Source organism: Plecotus auritus (assembly GCF_963455305.1).
Source record: "Plecotus auritus genome assembly, chromosome: 9".
In the NCBI taxonomy this organism is placed as follows: Eukaryota; Metazoa; Chordata; class Mammalia; order Chiroptera; family Vespertilionidae; genus Plecotus; species Plecotus auritus.
Window position 1 is genome coordinate 145,160,410 of NC_137783.1, and position 19,588 is coordinate 145,179,997.

At 52.1% G+C, this 19,588-nt stretch overlaps 1 protein-coding gene across 1 annotated transcript; it reads left to right on the plus strand.

The window, feature by feature from the left end:
• The first annotated feature begins 9,107 nt into the window (after positions 1–9,107).
• On the plus strand, positions 9,108–19,140 carry COMMD9 (COMM domain containing 9). Its single transcript, XM_080640867.1, has 7 exons — positions 9,108–9,228; positions 10,883–11,008; positions 12,034–12,173; positions 13,502–13,536; positions 14,415–14,518; positions 15,999–17,323; positions 17,381–19,140. Exons 1-6 carry the CDS (start codon positions 9,163–9,165, stop codon positions 16,137–16,139), a joined length of 612 nt encoding a protein of 203 aa, XP_080496993.1. The 5' UTR covers positions 9,108–9,162; the 3' UTR covers positions 16,140–17,323; positions 17,381–19,140.
• Positions 19,141–19,588: the final 448 nt, after the last annotated feature.

Sequence of the window (19,588 nt, forward strand, 5' to 3'; positions counted from 1 at the left end):
GGATGGGACGTACATGCTCTCCAGCTGGTCCTACGCATCGTCCACACCATCTAAACCCGTTGGACCACACTCAGAAACACCACCTGTAGCAGTCAGCTACTGCTGCCAAGTAAGAATGTGTGACTTACAAAAACAGGTCTGCAGTGTGGCTAGGGCAACTCTGATTCAGGTTGGGTTTGGGTCTGATCCATGAGACTAAGTCTGGGGCCCAGAGAGCAGGGGCTGGCTACGCGAGGTGTGCTCTCCTCGTAATGGTTATAGGAGCCCAGAGAAGTCATACCGTGCACATTATTTAAAGCCTCTGCTACAGTCAGACCCACTCACATGGCTGAAGCAAGTCACGATTAAGCCCAAGGTCAGTGGGGCAAGATGTATACTATGCCCCAAGGTGCAGGGGAGGGGAGGAGAGATTTGCTGAGTAATACTCTGTGGCGAGCTGGCACGGCCATGGCATACTCAGCCCCAGGGCGCCTTATGTGCCACACCAGCTCAGCCAGGTTCAGTGACCCTGAGTGGGGCAGGTGAAGGATTAGAAAAGACAGACAAGAGAATGAAAGCTGGGTCTCAGTGGGATGCTGCCCTCTCTTATGGAGAGCTAGCGACAGCGCCACGGACTACAAGCCGTGTCTTTATCTTATAGCAGATGCCAGGAGGCAAAGTAAGGGCATGGTCAAGATGTTTACAGCATTCTTGTGCGTTTCAATCCTACTCAATTACATGCACCTGATCTCTATCAAGCCCACATCACTCAGGCACGTGGGGACCATGTGTTCAGACCATAGGTTCAAGCTTACAACTACAGCTGTTGGCTATAATTGTGCTGGGAGGGCCCTGCCCTCCAAGCTGGGACTTGCACGTGGCCATGAGAGGACTGTGCCCTCTCATTAGTCCGAGGCTTGAACCTGTCCAAACTCTGTAGCCGCTCTCCACAATACTCCAAATCTATCATGTCAGCTAAAAGCTTGATTCCCAGGAAGGGAGTGAAGCACATCTCTTCCAAATCCCGTAAAGCTAGGGATGGATACTGCCCCATTCATCCAGGTAGCCTGCCAGAGGACCTTTCCTGACGGACCCTGCGGGGAGCGAAACGGCAGTGTCCCAGTGAGATCCCCAACGTGGAAATGATCCAGTGGAGACTGGGATATTTCACGTCAGCCACTTCCCTCCTCCTGGTCTCCTCCAAATCAAGCTTTCAGGTCTCCCCTCAGAGAGGACTGGACCTGCAGACCGAGAGAAGGGCCGATGTGGGTGACGCATGAGCTCCATCCTACACAATTCCTAGCAATGGAAGGGACGACTTGGCCAAGACGTAGACCAGTGGAGAACTAGGAACCCCTGAGCCTGACAATAGACGCTTAATCCTCTCCGCATGCTGAATGCCATTGGTCCCTCCACTCAGCTCCTCAACATCCATTTCCTCTTCTCCCTTTCAAACAGAACCTTAATTTTGCTCCAGGAAAAATGACTCACCCCCAACAGAAACCCCAGGAATAGGCCCAATTGGCCCAGTGGTAACTCCGTTCCCTTTGCCAGGGATTGGTCCGGGAACAGGTGGGCCAAGGAGGCAATCGTGTGTCCGTGGGGAAAGATTGCTGGAAGGAGTGGGGAGGGGCTTCTGGATAAAGGAGAAAGCTCTGGAAAGAAATGATGCTCCCTTCTTTCTCTGACCCTCGCTATGTCTAGATGTCACTGCCAGAGCCCCATGCCTTCCTGAAGTCGAAAACAGCAAGAAGATGGCAGATCAGAGAAATGGAGACATGAACAGGCATCCTGAGCACATCACTGAACTGCTGTCCCCTAGCACGTGCCTAAGGATGTCCTCACTTGTAAATGAGGAGATAAAACACCCTGGGGCAAGGCTCCTGACTCACAGTAAAGGCATCTTAGCCAGCTTCGCCCTCAGCCACGGACCAGCAGCACGCTGGTGGGCAAGTCAGTTAACATCGCAAATTCCATTTTTGCACCCATACCTGGGTCCTAGAACTGTGCCGAGGGTCAAAGGACATGCATATACAATACCTGAAGCCTAGTGGTGCCTGGTGCCTGGTGTGGGCACAAATGACTCGCCAGGGTGATTTTTATTAGAGGGCTTTGGGGTGCCATCCAGCAAGAACTTCCTGCTGCTCTCCTCCCTCTTTGTCCCCCCACCCCCGACTCCTTCTCCCCACCAGGGTTCAGATCCCTCAGAGAGCCAGATGGAGCCTTAAGGGGGGAGCGGGAGACTGACCACAGACCCTCTCCCAGCTCCAGGCCCCAGCCGGAGCAGGAAGAGGCGTGTCCACTTGGCACAATGTCTTACAGTCTGGGTTATTCCACAGACGTGGACATATCAGTTACTGAGTTGAGACCGTGTTGGGACCAGCAAGGCAGCCAGAGAGCCATGGGCCGGCCCTAATGTTCATCCCTGGGCAAGGGAAGAGTGGGATTGCACAGAAAAACTCAGGGGCAGTGATAGGCAAACATGAAGTTGGCTTCCTGAAAACACCTTGTGAGTCCTGTTTATTTAACATCCATCCTCCTCCATCTGTGGCAACGTAGCCCATGTCTGGCCAAGTGAGAGATAGTGCTCACTGAGTAATTGTTATCATTCTAAATTCCTTCCCTCACCACCAAGCAATTCCACCTTCTTCGAGCAAGACAAAGCTAAGGACATCGGACAGACCATCGAACAGCGTCTGCGTTCCTCTAGCTAACAAGTCAAGTCCTGTCAAGCCCAGGGTCATAATGCCACCCTCCGGAGCTCCAGACCAGCCCTAGGGCGGGGCAGGCTTTAGAATCACAAAGCACTCCAGAGAGAACCGAGTTCGAATCCTGCCGCTGCCACTTGTGACCCCGGGCAAGTTGTTTAACGCTTCTATACTTCCATTTCCTCATCTGCGAAATGGATATACTAAAAGTACCCCTTCCCCAGGGGCACTCGGTGGGAGAAAGGAGGAAATAGGTGCCAACCCTGAGAACAGTGCCCGGCATGGGGCAGAGGCCTCGAGACACATGGTGATCACTCCACATCACTGCCTCTCAAAGGGAAAGCTTGGTCTGCCGTAAAGAACATTATGCAAGAGGTGTGGTGAGGGAAAGCACAGATTCTAGAACCAGACTGCCTGGGTGCAAGCATGGGAGAATGGGAGGCACATCGCATACGTGTTTGCTATAATTGCTGTCGATAGATAAAGATGCGTATAGCACTATGGATGCAGGTGCAATGCAGGTACTAAGAGCTTCGTCATGGCAGCTGTTACTAAGGGAACCGGCATCTCAGTAAACTCACGTGGGTCCTGAAGTTTCTAGTCTCCAAGACACTTCAGAGGCACTGAATGGGGGTCAGACAGGCAGTTACCTCAGTTGCTTGTCTTGTTTGTTTGCAGAATGTCTTGAAGCCAGTAGCCCATCCTACTGGGGCCGGGCCCTCGGCACCGCCTCCAGCCCTCCTTCTCCTCAGCAGCTCTCAGCCTCTCTCCTGTGTTACCTGGTCTGGTTCCTTCCTCCAGGGCAGGTCCCACCTTGCAGGGCAGAGGCGAGGTCCCCCGCCTTCCAGCCTCCTGAGAAGGTGACATTGCAACAGGCCCAGCTCCCCGCCCCCCCCCCCCCCCCTCCACCATCGCCTGGCTCTCCGATGCCTCCCCACTGATGGGGCCTGAGGACTGACAGAGAAAAGAGGTGGTGAAGATGAAAAGCTGATACACCCCGCAGGAAATCCATTGTTCAGCCAAATCCAGGACTGAGAAAAACACACAAGTGTAACATTGGAGAAAGGAGAGCAAGGTGCCATTCAAGGCCATTGTCAGGGCCTCCTCGCTGTGCATGGGGGAAACAATAGGGCCTGTGTGTGCGAGGACAATGCTGTGTGTTATCAGCTGCGTCTGTGTCACTCCTGGGGACGGAAGGATGAGAAACGAGGCCACTGTGCCCTCCTGGGTCGGATGCCTCTGGAATTCACGAATCAGAGCCACCAGACCAGCGGGGGCCCCTGGTGTTCTGTAACGGGGACAGGGACACCTGCTCAGGAATGCCCACGCCCTCTCTTCTCTAATCACCTTCCAGAGACTCACCTCGAGTTAGAGCTGAAAAGAACCACGAATATCACCTCTGCAAACACGCATATCCTCTACCCCAAATCTTGGCTTGAGTGAGGGGGCACCTGGCTGGGACCACTGCCCAGCCGCACAGCCTACGCACCCCAGTTGGCAAGGCCAGGTGAGCCATCGTGTGGGGGCATCCATGGGAGCCCCACAGCGGACCAGAGCGTATGCGACGAGCAAGCTCGCAGAATGACCTCATGTGCTCCCGCCTTCATCCTGGCTCTGCCACTAATTAACCCTGGACCGTGAGCGAGGTTTCTCCCAGACTGTTAGTTTTCCCGCCTGAAAACTGGGATTCTTTTGGAGTTACGGTCAGGATTGTGCGAGTGGATACGTGTAAAACTCTTAGAACAGTGCTTACTCCATAGAAATCGCTCAGGAAGTATGAATGGCAACTTCGATGCCCACATCGCCCCTACGACTTGCTTAGATCCATGAAGAGATGGATGGAAACCCGGGGTCCCAAATCTCAAACTCAGCCGCGCCACCGACTACGGCCCACGTCACTGACAAATACTCCCAGGGATGAGGCGAGGAGAGGGTCAGCTGTGACACACCGAGGGTGGTGGGGACGGTGGCAGTTCCGAGAGCCCTCGCCAGTCTTCTGGGACACAGTTCCTGCCAACTGCTCCCATGTGGAAAGGTGGAAAGAGCATGACTAGGCCGGTCACATGCTATAAAAGAGCCAGAAATGTGGGTTTTTATGTCAGATCTCCCCATTTCTAAACACTGTGTTTCTAAAGACATTGTCACTGCGGAGTTAGCCCCAAATCACGTGGCTTGTGAAGCCTGATCTGGACACAGATGACATGCCCATCCAGTGCACGCCTGTCATGATCAGTCCCCTGTCCCCAGTTTGCCTGTAGTCTACTGGTGAGCGGGTCAGGTGGCTTCAAAGCCACTCTTTGGCTTGGAGCAGAGGACCAAAAAGACAGAGCTGCCCCTCTCCCTGGACACCACCCTCATCTCAGCCCACGACCTGGGGGTGACGAAAAGGGAAACCGGGGAAATGAGGGCTCACCCTAAAGGACCCCAGGCCCTGTGGCTTAATCCACCCCATGCAGGTGTTCCTCTGATAAAGAAGGCAGTCAGGCCCTGGCCAGTGTTGCTCAGTGGCGAGAGCATTGGTCCATGCACCCAAGGGTCGTGGGTTCAATTCCTGTTCAAGGGCATGTACCTGGGTTGCAGGTTCGATCTCTGGCCCCCATGCTAGAGGCAACCAATTGATGTGTTTCTCTCACATCGATGTTACTCTCTCTCTCTCTCTCTCTCTCTCTTTCTCGCCTCCCTCCTTTCTCCTCCCTCCCTCCCTTCTACTCTCTCTGAAAAAGCAATGGAAAAAATATCCTCAGGTGAGGATGAACAAAAAACAAAAAAAGAAGTCAGAACTTAGTGTTGGGTCCAAAGGGCAGATTGGGGACTTAAGGCCCCATAATCTTCAGTCTAATTGTGACATGTGCTTCTATGCACGTGCAACTCCCAAGCAAGTTTGCTTGCGATGGGATGTGATCTGGAAGACCTCATAATAGGAGCGGGTGAGGAGTGGAGGAACTGAAACCTCCTACACTGCTGACGGGATGTAAAGTGGCGCAGCCGCTCTGGGAAACAGCTGGCAGCTCCTCACAAAGTTAAACAGTTACCATGTGACCCGACAATTCCTCTCCCGGATATACATCCCCTAAGAAAGATGAAAACATAAATCCACACGGAGGTGAAAACAATCCCAACACCCACCCATGGATGAATGGGTAAACACGATGTGCTTTATCATACAATGGAAACGATTTAGCAATCAAAAGGAATGTAGCAGCCTGGCTAGCGTGGCTCAGTGGTTGAGCATTGGCCTATGAACTAGGACAGTGGTCGGCAAACTGCGGCTCGCGAGCCACCGCTCTGTTGACTAATGAGTTTGCCGACCACTGGGACAGGGGCTTAATCACAAGGAACAACAACGGCCTGTAATTATTGGAATCAAGAGTCTCAGTGGTCGGCAAACTCATTAGTCAACAGAGCGGCAAACCGCGGCTCGTGAGCCGCATGTGGCTCGCGAGCCGCAGTTTGCCGACCACTGAACTAGGAGGTCGTGGTTTGATTCCGGTCAGGGCACATGCCCAGATTGCAAGCTCAATCCTCAGTGTGGGGCGTGCAGGAGGCAGCCAATCAATGATTCTCTCTCATCATTAATGTTTCTATTTCTCTCTCCCTCTCTCTTCCTCTTTCAATATGGATGAACCTCAAAACTACTGGGATAAGAGTGGGGGAAACAATAAGAAGACCACATATCAGATTATTCCATTTTTATAAAATGTCCAGAATAGACAAATCTATATATATCAGATTATTCCATTTTTATGAAATGTCCAGAATAGACAAATCTACAGAGACAGAAAGATTAGTGGTTGCCTAGGTCTGGGTGTAATGGAGAGTTTTGGGGGGTTGGTGGCTAAAGGGCATGGTGTTCTTTTTGGGGTGGTAATTATGTTCTCAAATGGACTGTGATGATGGTTATATAACTCTGTAAGTAACTAAAATCCATTGAACTATACACTTAAAGTGGGTAAATTGTATATGTGAATTATACCACAATAAAGCTATTACCAGAAAAGAAACCAAAAATATGACTGTGACCCGTAATTGCCTTCAATTAAAACATTTTTGCATCCATATTGCTCTGTTCACATCAGCTCCACTGGAGAAGACAGGAAAGGGCTCTGAGAGGATGCTTTCCCCAGGGGATCAAACCTCACACCAGGGTGACCCACTGGCCTGCTTTACCCAACGCTGTCCCAGTGTTAGCACTGAAAGTCCCGTGTCCCAAGAAATCCTTTATCCCTGGGAAAACTGAGATGGTCGGTCACCCTGGGGCAGTGGTCGGCAAACTGCGGCTCGCGAGCCACGGTTTGCCGCTCTGTTGACCGAGTTTGCCGACAACTGCCCTGGGGCAAGCCCTTTCCCACAGCACAGGGAAGCTCTGCCCCTTGGGGCTGCCAGCGGCGAGGACAGAGTCAGCAGATAAACAATCCTCCCCCTTTTGGGTATAAGTCATCCCTTAAGCTCCTCCTAACAGTCAAAAGATATTTTCATTACTGCTGTCCCCATTTTACAGATGAGGAAACTGAGGTTCAGAGATGAAGTAACTTGCCAAAAGTACACAGGAGCCAGGAATCGAACCTGGGTCTTTTTCCAAAGCCCAAGGTACCCCTTCTACTCATCATATTGTCTCTCACCGTACCACTGGGCCCGTGGCCCAGGAACACCCTTAAATTGTGTTGGCTCCCTGGGGAAGCCAGTCAGATGTCCAGACAGAAGCAGCACGGGTTTTTAGCTCTGGGAAGACAAGGAGACAGGAACAGCTTGGTGGTTAACAGCACAGACAGTGGAGTCAGTCTGTTCAAGTTTGAATGTGGGCTCTGCTGGGCAAGTGACTAAACTTTTCTGTGATTCAGTCTTCCCCCATATGTAAAATGTGGGAACAGTACTGTGTGTGTGTGTGTGTGTATCACATAGGGTTGTTATGGGAAGTAAATAAATCAATAAGTGTGGAAGAGGCTTAGATGGAGGCTGGCAAGTGGCAAGTTTATGAAGTAAATGAAAGCTCAGTTCGACATACCCAGAATTGGGAAGAATTCAGATGAGTCCTAAGGAGAGCCAGGCAGAGGGACCAACGCATGGCAATGAACTCTAACATCCTGTTCTGTTTCTTCCCTCGAAAAGGTTTCTGACTGAGGAATTGCTGGAAGCTCCCCATCCATAGGTGTGCCACGCCAGCACCGCCAAGGGTGAACCTGAGTGAGGGAGGTGAAGGATTGAGAAAAGAGACAAGAGAATGAAAGCTGGGTCTCAGTGGGACACTGTCCTCTCTGATGGACAGCTAGCGACAGCTGACAGCGCCAGGGACTACAAGCCGTGTCTTTATTTTATAGCAGATGCCACGAGGCAAAGGAAGGGCGTGGTCAAGATGTTTACAACCTTCTGGTGGGTTTCAATCCTACTCAATTACATGCACCTGGTCAAGCTTTGTTTACTTGCAGCCTATATCACTTAGCCACACTCGAGGGGCCAAAGAGCCGCATGTGGCTTGCGAGCCGCAGTTTGCTGACCACTGCCCTAGAGCAAGAGATTCAGGAGAAAGAGAGGAGGCAAATGAGAGAGCATCAAGGAGCTGCGGCCTTTTATAACTGATCTCAGCAGTGACACGCCATCACCTCTGCCATCTGCTGTGAGTCACACAGACCAATCCTGGTGCAACGTGGAGGACTACACCAGCGTGTGAATACAGGGAGGCAAGGGTCATTGGGGGCCACCTTGAAGGCTGGTGACCACGCTGCTCACCTTTCTAGAGCCAGCCAAGAAGGCACCGTGCTGCAAATAATAAGGCAATGTCCACACCAAAAAAGTCACAGAAATTAATTTAAAAAGTCACAAAATTAAATTAATTTTGCTATGATTTATTTAACAAACATTCCTTTCATTCGATTTCCTTCTTACTCCCCTCTTCCAAAGGCTTCTTCACCAGCTCTTCAGCACAGATCTCCCCTGGGTCCACAGGGAAGTCACTAAAGCCCTAAGTGAATCAGTTTCCCCATCTGGATAAGGCAAATGATACCAGCTCCTATCTATCTCCCACAGAAGGAAACTATACACGGCGAAAGCAATTATGCATTCTTCGGGATAGGGGAGAGGGGTGAGTTCCAAGAATTCCGATAATGCACAGCCACACTGTATTTCCAACCCGCCAGGGAGCGGGTCACTGCGCTTCCACGGCGTCCACCATGCAGGCGCATTCCTCAAAGCAGCCAGCCCATCCATTTGGGTCAAGGAAAATCAGAGTTCCCCTTGGTCTCGTAAGTCAACAAGCCCAGTCATTTCCTTCTCCGAAAGCCCCGCCCGCGTCCTCCCAACCCCATGGCCCTCACATCGCCCGGCTGACCTAGCCAGGCCCCGCGCCCTTCTGGGCTCCTCCCCATCCCGCAGTGACCCCCGCCGGGCCGTTTCCGCCACCCAGAAGGACTACAGTCCCCGGCATGCCCCGCGGCGACCGAGGGGACCACGTGACCTCCCCTCTCCCCCGTGAGGCGGTCACATGACTAGGGGGGAAATGGCTGCGTTGACTGCGGAAAACTTTGGGGCGCTCCAGAGCCTGCTGAAGGTAAATGGAGGGGTGGGGACAGGCTGAGGCGCCCTTTGTCCCCGGGATTTTAGGCGGAGTAGGAATTGGGAATAAAGGGACCTTGATTTGGAGTCAGAACTCTGACACTACCTCTCTTGGCCCGGGGAAGTCGTTGCGCGTTTCCTAGTCGCTTAAAAAAAGTGAATATAATTTATACCGCCCTAACCATGGTGGGGAACAAATCAGATAAGGGGTTGTGAAGGCGCCGTACAGATGCCTCCTGCTAGTAGCCTCTGGGGCTGGCTTTCGTGATGGGGGCAGGAGGTGGTAATTGCCGGGCCCGCGGGGCCAGTTCGGCTGGCACCCGGCAGCCCCTCGGGCTGGGTGGTGGAGGAATGATCGCTGCGTGCGCCAGCCCCTGAGCCAAGTGTGCATTCTTCGTTCTCCCAGTCCAGGGTTTTCTGTACTTCCTTGGACCCATGTAAAGGCCAAAAAATTCTGATGACCACTTGGAGGATTGTGAGGTTGAAAGCGTCGTATTTCATAGAGCTTCAAAGGATCTAATGAAATGATGGAGTTATTTGCTTAACTTCTGACTTCCTCAATAGGAAGGGGCGGCTTTATCTTCCTTCGTAGTTCTTGTCACTAGCGGACATTATGCGTCTGTTTGTCGTCTTTCTTCCTCACAAGCATGTAAGATCCATGAGGGACTTTTTAAACAACAACCACACACCAGACAAAGAGGATTGAGTTAATAATACTCAGCATTTGTGTGCAGCACACATCCATCATTCATGGCACAACATCATTGATTCATGCAGTGTTTTAACCTCTGTTGTTTTAACCACCTCTCCAGTGTTCTGTCCTATTCTCCGTCCCTAAAGGCATCTATTTCATTCACAAATGTGTCGCCAACAAGTGTACCCCCCAACACCTGGCACACAGCATGTGCTTAATAAATAGCTATTAGATGCATTAACGAAGGACGTAATAAAGCTGGGACTGGAAACCTAAAGCTCTCTGCTCACCCTCATTGTGGCTGCCCCCCTCTCTCCCCCCCGCATGCCTATTGGAGGTATGGACTTTCAAGGTCAGCCTCTGCTGATACCTCTGGGTGATGGGACTTGTGACTGCCTGGCAGGGAGCTCCCCACTTAGTCCCAGCGTCCTACTTGGCCTTGTCTGACACCCTGGCAGCAGGGATGCTGGGACACCTCATTACAGCTTCCCAAGGTCTTTGCTGACCTGGGTCAGGGTGGGGCCACAGTTCTTTCTGTGGTGTTCGGCTGGAGTAGAGCAGTTATTGTCTAAGGTTTTCTGTTTTGCTAGGCTGCCCCGTTGGCTAGAGAGAGCAGGAATTTTTTGGAGCTTTTTCCTTTCTGCACCCATTGGCATCCTCCTTTGCCCTCTTCTTCAGCTCAAAGTCTGGGATGTATGAACAAAAAGAAAACCCAGGGAACGCACCACCATGTCATTCCTTGGTCATGAGGGAGGTCCACAGCAGGCTGTCTTCTCCTCTCCCCCTTTCAGAGTCGTCTTAGGTTGTTTTCCATATAGTGCCCAGGATTGCTAGTTGTACTTAATGGAAAGAAGAAGGAAAAGTGCTTCTAATCCATCTTCCCTAGGTACATTCTGTGCTAAAGCATGTATTTTCGGTGACTTAATTTGTTTTCCATCTGTGAATTAATTCATAGGCTTCCTCAAAAGATGTTGTCAGACAGCTGTGCCAAGAGAGCTTTTCCAGTTCAGCCCTCGGCTCGAAAGAACTCTTGGATACCACGTGTTCCAGCTTGTCGGTGACCCAGGAAGAGGCAGAGCAAGTAAGTGTGACCAGCAATGACCTTTGACCATCGGACTCTCAACCCATCAGTCTCTTTCTTGACCCCCCTGCAGTCATTACTGTGTCCAAGGAAATGTCCCCCTTAAATGTCTGTTGACATTAAAGCAAACTTAAAATAGATTTTTTTTTTTAGTGTCAGTGAACTGAACACCTTTGTTTTGAACCTTTATTTCCTTGTTGTAAATGAGGCATGGCTGGGAGAACTTACCCAGAATCAGAGCTCCTGACCACTTCCTTTTCTGACTTGTTACCTAAACAGTGTGGCCAAAAGGCAACCTTTTTAAGATTTTTCTTTCCCGACCTGTAACTTGCTGATGCTTGTTAATTGTCGGTTGGATACTTAGGCAGACTTTTCAGGGATCCCTGGGCAGAAACTGTGAGGCCCAAGTGTTGTTAGGGAGGATGTGCGCCGGCTGGACCTCTCCTCAGCTCAGCTGATGGCCAAGACTCGCAGGGGTCCTCAAACTTTTTAAATAGGGGGCCAGTTCACTGTCCCTCAGACTGTTGGAGGGCCGGACTATAGTTAAAAAAAAACACAAAAAAACTATGAACAAATTCCTATGCGCACTGCGGGCCCGGGACAAGTCGGCTGCTAAGCAGGACAGGCAGCGGCACCCGGCGGGCCAGATAAATGTCCTCAGCGGGCCGCATGTGGCCCGCGGGCCGTAGTTTGAGGAGGCCTGGCCAAGAGGAAGGGGAAAGTGGCTCCTGGTATGGAGTGCTCACAGCCTTATTTTTCCAAGGCAAACAGTTTTCTGACACAGGCGGTCACCCAAACTGGCACCTGTTGGTGGTGGTGTTGTTACTATTTCAATCTGGAGCTTTGTTCACTGAAGTTGGCACATGGGCATTGGCATTTGCAGCAGAGGCCTCGGGGCTGGTGGGACTCCGTTGAATGACTCGCTATACGTGGCAGGCCAGGGGTAGAGCCCTGTCCCTTGTCCCCCGTCCCCATCTCCTGGCCCCCTTCTCCTCACCACCTGGGGCTCCCCATCTCTCCCCCAGCTGCTCCAGGCCCTGCACCGCCTCACCAGGCTGGCGGCGTTCCGGGACCTGTCCTCCGCTGAGGCCGTGCTGGCTCTCTTTCCTGCAAATTTCCACCAGAACCTCAAAAACCTGCTGACAAAAATCATCCTAGAAAACATGTGAGTGCTTGTTTCTCGAGAGTTCCTTGTAAGGTTTATATTTTCTCTTCCTGTTCTAGAAATAATACGATCATTCTTGAAAAGCACACACAGTGAGCAAAAAGAAACCCCTGATCCCGCCCCCCAGAGGGTGGGCAGTGTGCATTCCTTAGCGGGAGCTGCTCGGGGCGTGTTTCTGTTTCTCAGAGAGGAGGGCGTTTCTGTTTCTAACGCGGTGGGCGATGCCCCTTTATAGCGAGCTGGTTTGCAGTGAACAGTATTAACATTAATGATATCTCAGGTCCGTACATACTTAACTTCAGTAACATTTTTAGTGGCTAAACATATTCCATTGTATAAAGAAATTCTGTGTAATTCAGTTAGGAAATTCCCAAGGGTTAGACACTTAAGCTGTTGGCCATTTTCACTTCGGTGAACAATTTATCACAGAAACTTTCTTCACCTGTGTACTTATTCTCTTACTGGGCTAAAGGCAATGGGCGGCCCTGGTCAGTGTGGCTCAGTTGGTTGGGCGTCGCCCTGTGCACCAAGAGGTTGCTGGCTCCGTTGCCAGTCGGCACGTGCTGGTCATGGGCTCCATCTCCGGTAGCAGGCATGCAGGAGGCAGCCGATAGATGTTTCCCTCTTGCATCAATGTTTCTCTCTCTCTCTCAAATCAATATAAAAAAAAGAATAGGCTAATCTTTTCTCTGCTTGTCTGAGAACGATAGCCAAGAAGATGGCAATGCATTGAGCCCTTTCCTTTTTTTTTATTTTATTAATTTCTTTATTGATTAAGGTATCACATATTTGTCCTCATCCCCCCATTCCCATCCCAAACCCCTCCCCATGCATGCCCCCACCCCCCTGTTGTCCATGACCACTGGTTAGGCTTATATGCATGCATACAAGTCCTTTGGTTGATCTCTCCCTCTTACCCCCACCCTCCCCTACCTTCCCTCTGAGTTTTGACAGTCTGATCGATGCTTCCCTGTCTCCAGGTCTTTTTTTGTTCATCAGTTTATGTTGTTCATTATTTTCCCTAGATGAGTGAGATCCTGTGATACTAGAAATACACTTATAAGAACCGAAAATGAGACAAGCAATAATGGTTAAGTAGTGAAAACGAACAGCACTTTGTCCTTAAAGTCACTGAGCTTTACAAACAAACGAACGACTGCTCACTGGAATGAGGTGTTCCTGTGGTCCTTTCCTGTCAGGAGGTGATCTCAGGTTTGGGGGTCACAGAGCGGGGCAGAGGCCCAGGTCCATGGGCCTCCCCCGTTATCAGAAGACGCCATTTTCATCCTTTGCCATCATGTTCACCTCTATCTTTCCCTCTTACACAGATCTACGTGGAGAGCGGAAGCCCAGGCTAATCTGAGTGAGTACCAAGAAATGTACCTTTTCCTCCTCACCCTCCTTCCCAGCCCAGCTCCGAACCTGCCAGGTGGCGAGTTTTTTTAACGAAAATCAAAGGGAATTAATCTAATCCCAAGCTCAACATGTATGTGGGTTTTTTAAATTCCACTTTTTAATTTTTTTCTGATTACAAACTTAATACAGGCATGTTGTAAAAAAAAACACACAAAAAAACTGAAATTTCCAAGCAGTAAGTGAAATACTTAATGATATTTCCATTAGGAAAGAAAAACATAATTGAAGTGAGTGTGCAAGATTGACTAAAAGTGGATATTTAATAAAGGATCACAAAACTTACTCGGGGCTAGTCACTCCGCTGAAGAACTCTGCCTGCATTGCTCAGTAGTCCTCCCAGCAACTGGGAGCGAGGCTCAGATTATCCCCATTTTACAGATGAGGAAGCAGAGGCTCAGAGGTCAGGCAAGAGGTAGAACCCATCTCCCAGCAAGGTCTTTGTCTCTCAAACAAAAGCTCTTTCCACTGTTGTTGAAGCTGCACATTTCCCAAGCCTCAGGCCTCCACCCATCTTCTCTACCAGTGTCCCTTCTCACCCTGTCCTGCCTCCTGGAGGGCCGGGGATCCAGGCAGAAGCCTGGAGAGGCTGCCGCGCGAGTCAGCACTCAGCGCAGGTGGCAGGGAGCACTGGGCTGGCTGTCTCCCTCCGTGGATCACATGCATCACACGTGGACAGCCCATTGCATGAATTGTCATTGTGAACACGCTTGACATTTTCTCACTTGAAGGCTGTGACAGCCCTCAGTGCCTGTCACAGAGTAACGGCTCGGTAAATGGGGGGACGTGAGCGCTGAGCTGGGCTGTCCTCCTCCTCCTCCCGCACAGTCTCTCTGCCACGCCTGGTGGACCTGGACTGGAGAGTGGACATCAAAACCGCCTCCGACAGCATCAGCCGCATGGTGGTTCCCACCTGCCTGCTCCAGATGAAGGTACGGCCATCGTTAGCCTCACTAGAAGGACGGGAGGGCGGCAGCGACTCGGCACCCCTGGCAGCCATGGGAAATGCCAGTCTCCTGGGTTCGGGGCTCTCTCGCTCCTTAAGTAAAAAAGCTTTAGCCCCCCCCACCTCCACCCCAGACACGGCATTAATGACGAAGTATATGTGCTCTACCGCAGTCACATAGACACATGGAGCACACACCGAGAGGAGGAATTTTAAAATAATGAGACAGCAAATCAGATTTTAAAAATAATTTGCCGATGCCTAAAGGTTACCTCGTACACCCACGAGAAGACGGGTGGAGCTCTAACGGGAGAGCATGCGTTCAGATTTCAGACGGCCTCAATACGCTGGTCCCCGGCGGCTGGCGGCCTGTCCAGTGTGGCCAGGTCACCGCTGCTCCTGGCACGTTGGGTGGGGGCTCCTGCCGGCAGTTGGCCCGTTCATTTTCTTGTTCTCACGCTCTTGCCTCATTGGTGGTATCTTCACAGTTCTTTCCAGGAATCTTTTAAAGCCACGGACCCATTTTAAGGGTTTGTTTGCTTAAATTTAGATAATGGAATGCTGTATTTACTTAACGAGACACCCAGAAACTCAACACTTTGAAGAAAATGAAATTGTGCCTCTAACAATGAAGTTTTTAGATATTAGTAAAGCGTGCTTTTTGAGAAAGCTATAAATATAAGTACAGGTCGTAATACAGCGGTGGGCAAAGGTAGGCTGACAGTGGTTCGTCTGGAACAAAACACGGAGGTTACGATTATTACAGTCGCTTCCTTAACTCAGGGAATGGCAAGTGGCAGCGTGCACTTAGGTACGTGAGTGCTCGAAGTGCCTGCCTTTATTTACACATCCTCGCAGTCTCCTTGCTATACGCAGCACACTGTGGCACAGAGCTCCTTCTAAACCTGCTCCTGCCCACCCCTGTGTGTTTCCTGCATCCCCTGGACCAGCCGTGGGCAAACTACGGCCCGCAGAGCCGAAAGAGCGGAGGGTTCTCTTGCTCTCCCCTCCGCTCCTTTACTTTGAATTTATATTAGTTCACACAAACACTCCATCCATGCTTTTGTTCCGGCCCTCTGGTCCAGTTTAAGAACCCATTGTGGCCCTCGAGTCAAAAAGTTTGCCCAGCCCTGCCCTGGACTCTCACGGACCCCTAGAGCCCATTGCGTGAATTGTCAGTGTGAACATGTGACGTTTTCTCACCTGAAGGCTGAGTCAGAGTCAGGTGAGCCTCAGCTTCCCTGATACCTGCCCTGAGCACTTGTGGAGAATGGAAACTGACCCCCAGCCTCAGAGCCATCTCCCTCCTCCCCAGTTGCTGACTGACTCCAGGGCTAGGACGGAAGCTCTAAGCAGAGCCTTCAGAGGTTCACGTGGTGGGGGTGGGGCTCCCGGGTCCAGGGGCTCGCCTGCTGGGCAGTAGGAGGTGAGACGACAATGACTTTGGGGCTGTGTTCTCGTTCCAGATCAAGGAAGATCCCAGTCTGTGCGGGGACAGCCCCTCTGTCTCCGCTGTCACCATGGAGATGAGCAAGGAAACGCTGGACACTATGTTAGACGGGCTGGGCCGCATCCGGGACCAGCTTTCTGCTGTGGCCAACAAATGACCCCGCCAGCCGCCGGCCCCACTGCCACGCCCCGGCTGCTGCCAGCGATGGAGCACCTCCCGACTCGACTGACACCAGCAACTCGACTGACACCAGCAGGCTGCCCTGGGGGCAGCAGCTGCAGCCAACAGCAGGCGGCCGGGGGACAGAGAGGGCTGCCATCCGAAGGCGCAGCTGGATTGGAGGACGCAGCCCCGCCCCAACGCTGTCCTCACTCATCTTCCTCTTCCCAGGCTGGTGGGCAGAAGCCTCCACCTTTGAAAGGCTCCTGCGTGCACCTGAGGCACAGCCGTGGCCTTGTGGGGGCGCATGAGCCTGTCAACGGCCTTGTGGCCGCTTGGAAATTCAGGCCCCATTGGGGAGCTCTCTAGTAAGTTCCTTTCTAGCTCCAGCTCTGAGGAGCGCATTGCCCGCCCTGGGACACGGAGGGGCTCGGGTGGCTGGTGCCAGCGGCTCCTGCTTCTCTGTCCAAGAGGCCAGGCAGACCCCACAGAGCAGGGTCACGGCTGTGTGGCCGCCTGCCCCAAGGCCAGAGCCTCCTGTCGGCTCAGGAGGTCTGAAATGGGGGCTGATTCTCTTCGTGAAGCTGGGGCCCATCCTTGGATCATGCAGCCCCTCCATGGTGGCATAGTGGGAGTGATGGGCATAAATAATAGTTCTGAAACAAACTTCTGGTTCTGGTCCACGTCTGTTAGCTTCTGTGCCGAGCCTGAGCGCATTGCCTTGGGCGAGGGCTGCCTCCTGTGTGAGGGCGGCCCAGCTTCCTGATGCCCAGCCAAGCCCATGACCACCTGAAGCCACACGGGACCTGAAACCACACGGGACCCTCGCCGCCTTCCGTGTGCCTGTGTGTCCTGTAGGGCAGAGGCAAGGTTGGCAGTGTGCTTGTCACAGCTGTGATGAAAGCGCCCCTTAGGGTCCCCTGACACCTCAAAGGACTCAGTGTGTGACTTGCCCCCTTCTAGATCCCTCCCCGAGGAGCAGCCTGCTATCCCAGTGCTTCCCCGTGGTACAAGCATGTCAAACTCATGGCCGGAGGGCCGCAACTTGCTGTGGCGGCTTCTTGGTGGTGTGGGTGAGGGAGGGAGGTGGAGGTGGTGTGGGGGGAGGGGGGAGGTGAAGGTGGTGTGGGTGGGGAGGGAGGATGGAGGTGGTGTGGGTGGGGGAGGGCGGATGGAAGTGGTGTGGGTGGGGGAGGGCAGATGGAGGTGGTGTGGGTGGAGGTGGTGTGGGTGGGGGAGGGTGGATGGAGGTGGTGTGGGTGGGGGAGGGTGGATGGAGGAGAAGCCCGGTTAAGAGACCAACAGGCAGCAGGGGTGGGAACCAGTTCCACTCCTCGGTGGCAAGGGCTTGACCTCTATGCCTCAATCCTCCCAGTTCCCAGTATTTAAAATTAATGGGGTAATTATGTTACCTACTCCTAGGGCTTTGTGAAGATTAAATGGCAAGGCACCCAAGAGCATGTAGCGCTGTTGTGGCAAGGCAGGCTGCACGGTGCCAGCTCTGGTTGTTAATGGCAGGGAAGGAGCAAGCCCTCCACATTCCCTGTTCCATCCGCTATAGCAGCAGGTGTGACCGTGTTCTCATCCTCCCTTTGTCGGTGCAGAAACCCGCTCATCAAGGTTAAGTCACCCGCTGGTAAGTGGCCTGGTTAGGACTCGAGCCCAGCTTTCTCCAGCTCCCTCGGCCACACCACTCTGCAAGGGCCACGGAGCTCGGTGGCTTTGGCTCCATTGGGGATACGGGAACTGCAGTGGAGGTGAGAATTCCTCCCACCTGGGGAGACACCAGGTGAGAAGTCGAGGAAGGGTCCCAGGCGCCTCTGTCTGCTCGCTCCTGGGAGCCGAGCTCCCTTCTGTTCAAATGGCAGTTCTGCACCCCGCGGGGCCGAACCACTGACAGTCTGATGCAAGCTGGGGATCCTTCCTGCGAGAAATGAACACTTTTTTACATTGGTGAGTTCATGGACCGGGAAGGCGGCCCACTATTCCAGGTTGAGAGCCTTCTGAATTCATTCCCCTGTTTTTCTCCCACTCCCTATGACCCACAAAAATCTTCAAATCCTGTCCTGTGGGCCTCAATAAAAAACCTGAAGCAGGAGCCTAGCGTCAGTGTCAGGAGAGCTGGGCATTCTTTTAGCCAGGTCCTGCTGAGCAGAGCCATCTGGGGGCGTGGGAGACGGCGGGCATCAGTAGCTGGACCAGTCAGTAAATGTTCGCTGCCTTCACCTCACACGCACATTTAAAGGGTTTTCCTCCTTTGGGGAAGATGGGTAGTAGACACCGTATTTCCGGTTGGCCTGACCCTCATAAAAACCTAGCTCCTACCTAGCCGTGCCTCCTGACAAATGTTCATTTCCATCACAAGGGGCCACATGGGGAAGGACCTGGGATGGGATGGTCAGGAGGCAGAGGGGCGGAGGGGACAACAGGCCCTCCTTGGGGTCTTAGGAAGGAATGGGAAAGCTTAGGACAGGCTGGTTTGGATAATGTGGGCAGGCTCTGGGCTATGGGAGTGTTCCCGCATCCAGTGCCTTCCCCTCCCCTTTCTGGTGATTCAAGGCCAAAGACACTGACGTAAGGACCAGTCGTTCGGGTCTTTCCCACACCAGTTCTCTAAACACACACAGTGGGCACCACATCCAAAAGGCATTAGTCAAGCTCTGTGGTCTGGTATTTGCAAATTTCCAGGAAGCGCACCCAGTGTGGTGCAACAGGCCCTCCCTAATTTGGTTCCTAAGCTGAGATGGTATCAGGAAGGAGAGAGGGTTTTTTAATGTATGTATTTTGACTCTAGAAACCATTGGCTACCTGGCAACCGGAAAGTTTTCCAGTGGTTGATCATTTACAAGAACTATTTGAACCTGTAACTGCTGACTTCCAAATACTGATAATTCCTCCGCATTCTCTTACCTGCATGGCGTTGACTTTTGTACAACTTCCTTGTTTAGTGCTCACATATCTGTGGTTTAATTGTCCTTTTTACAACTGCTTCAAGCCAGAAAGAAAGAAAGAAAGATTTCCTGGTGTTACCCTCTGGTTGGTGCCAGAGGACCCTAATCCCCCAGGAGAGAGGACCATTTTTCCTTCAAGGAAATGTTAAGAGCTCCTAGAGGGAAGTCTTGAGCTTCTATTAGCCATGGGCTCTTGGGAAAGACTCTGATGGCTTTTTAATGCCTTGTCTGTGAGTGGAGGTAAGATATCTGCTTAGGTAACACCTGCCGTAGATTTACAGTCAAGTAGGAAGTAGACTCCCCCACTGAAGAATGGGATGTTCTTGGCCGCTGGCATCAACGTTGCACTAGCCATACAGCCTTGGACACGTACCACACGGTGAAGCACAGCACAGCCCAGCAAGTTGAACGACAAACGACCCGAGAGCCACTCGGGGAAGTGACAGCACTGGGGCGATAGTTACACACACACTGGACCTGCAGCACAGATGGCCTC

Excerpts from the sequence above, each read along its gene's own strand:
- COMMD9 (XM_080640867.1), top strand. The coding sequence starts at position 9,163 with ATGACTAGGGGGGAAATGGCTGCGTTGACTGCGGAAAACTTTGGGGCG. Across the intron at positions 12,174-13,501 it reads AAAATCATCCTAGAAAACAT|ATCTACGTGGAGAGCGGAAG; the intron begins GTGAGTGCTTGT and ends CCTCTTACACAG. Across the intron at positions 14,519-15,998 it reads CCTGCCTGCTCCAGATGAAG|ATCAAGGAAGATCCCAGTCT; the intron begins GTACGGCCATCG and ends TTCTCGTTCCAG.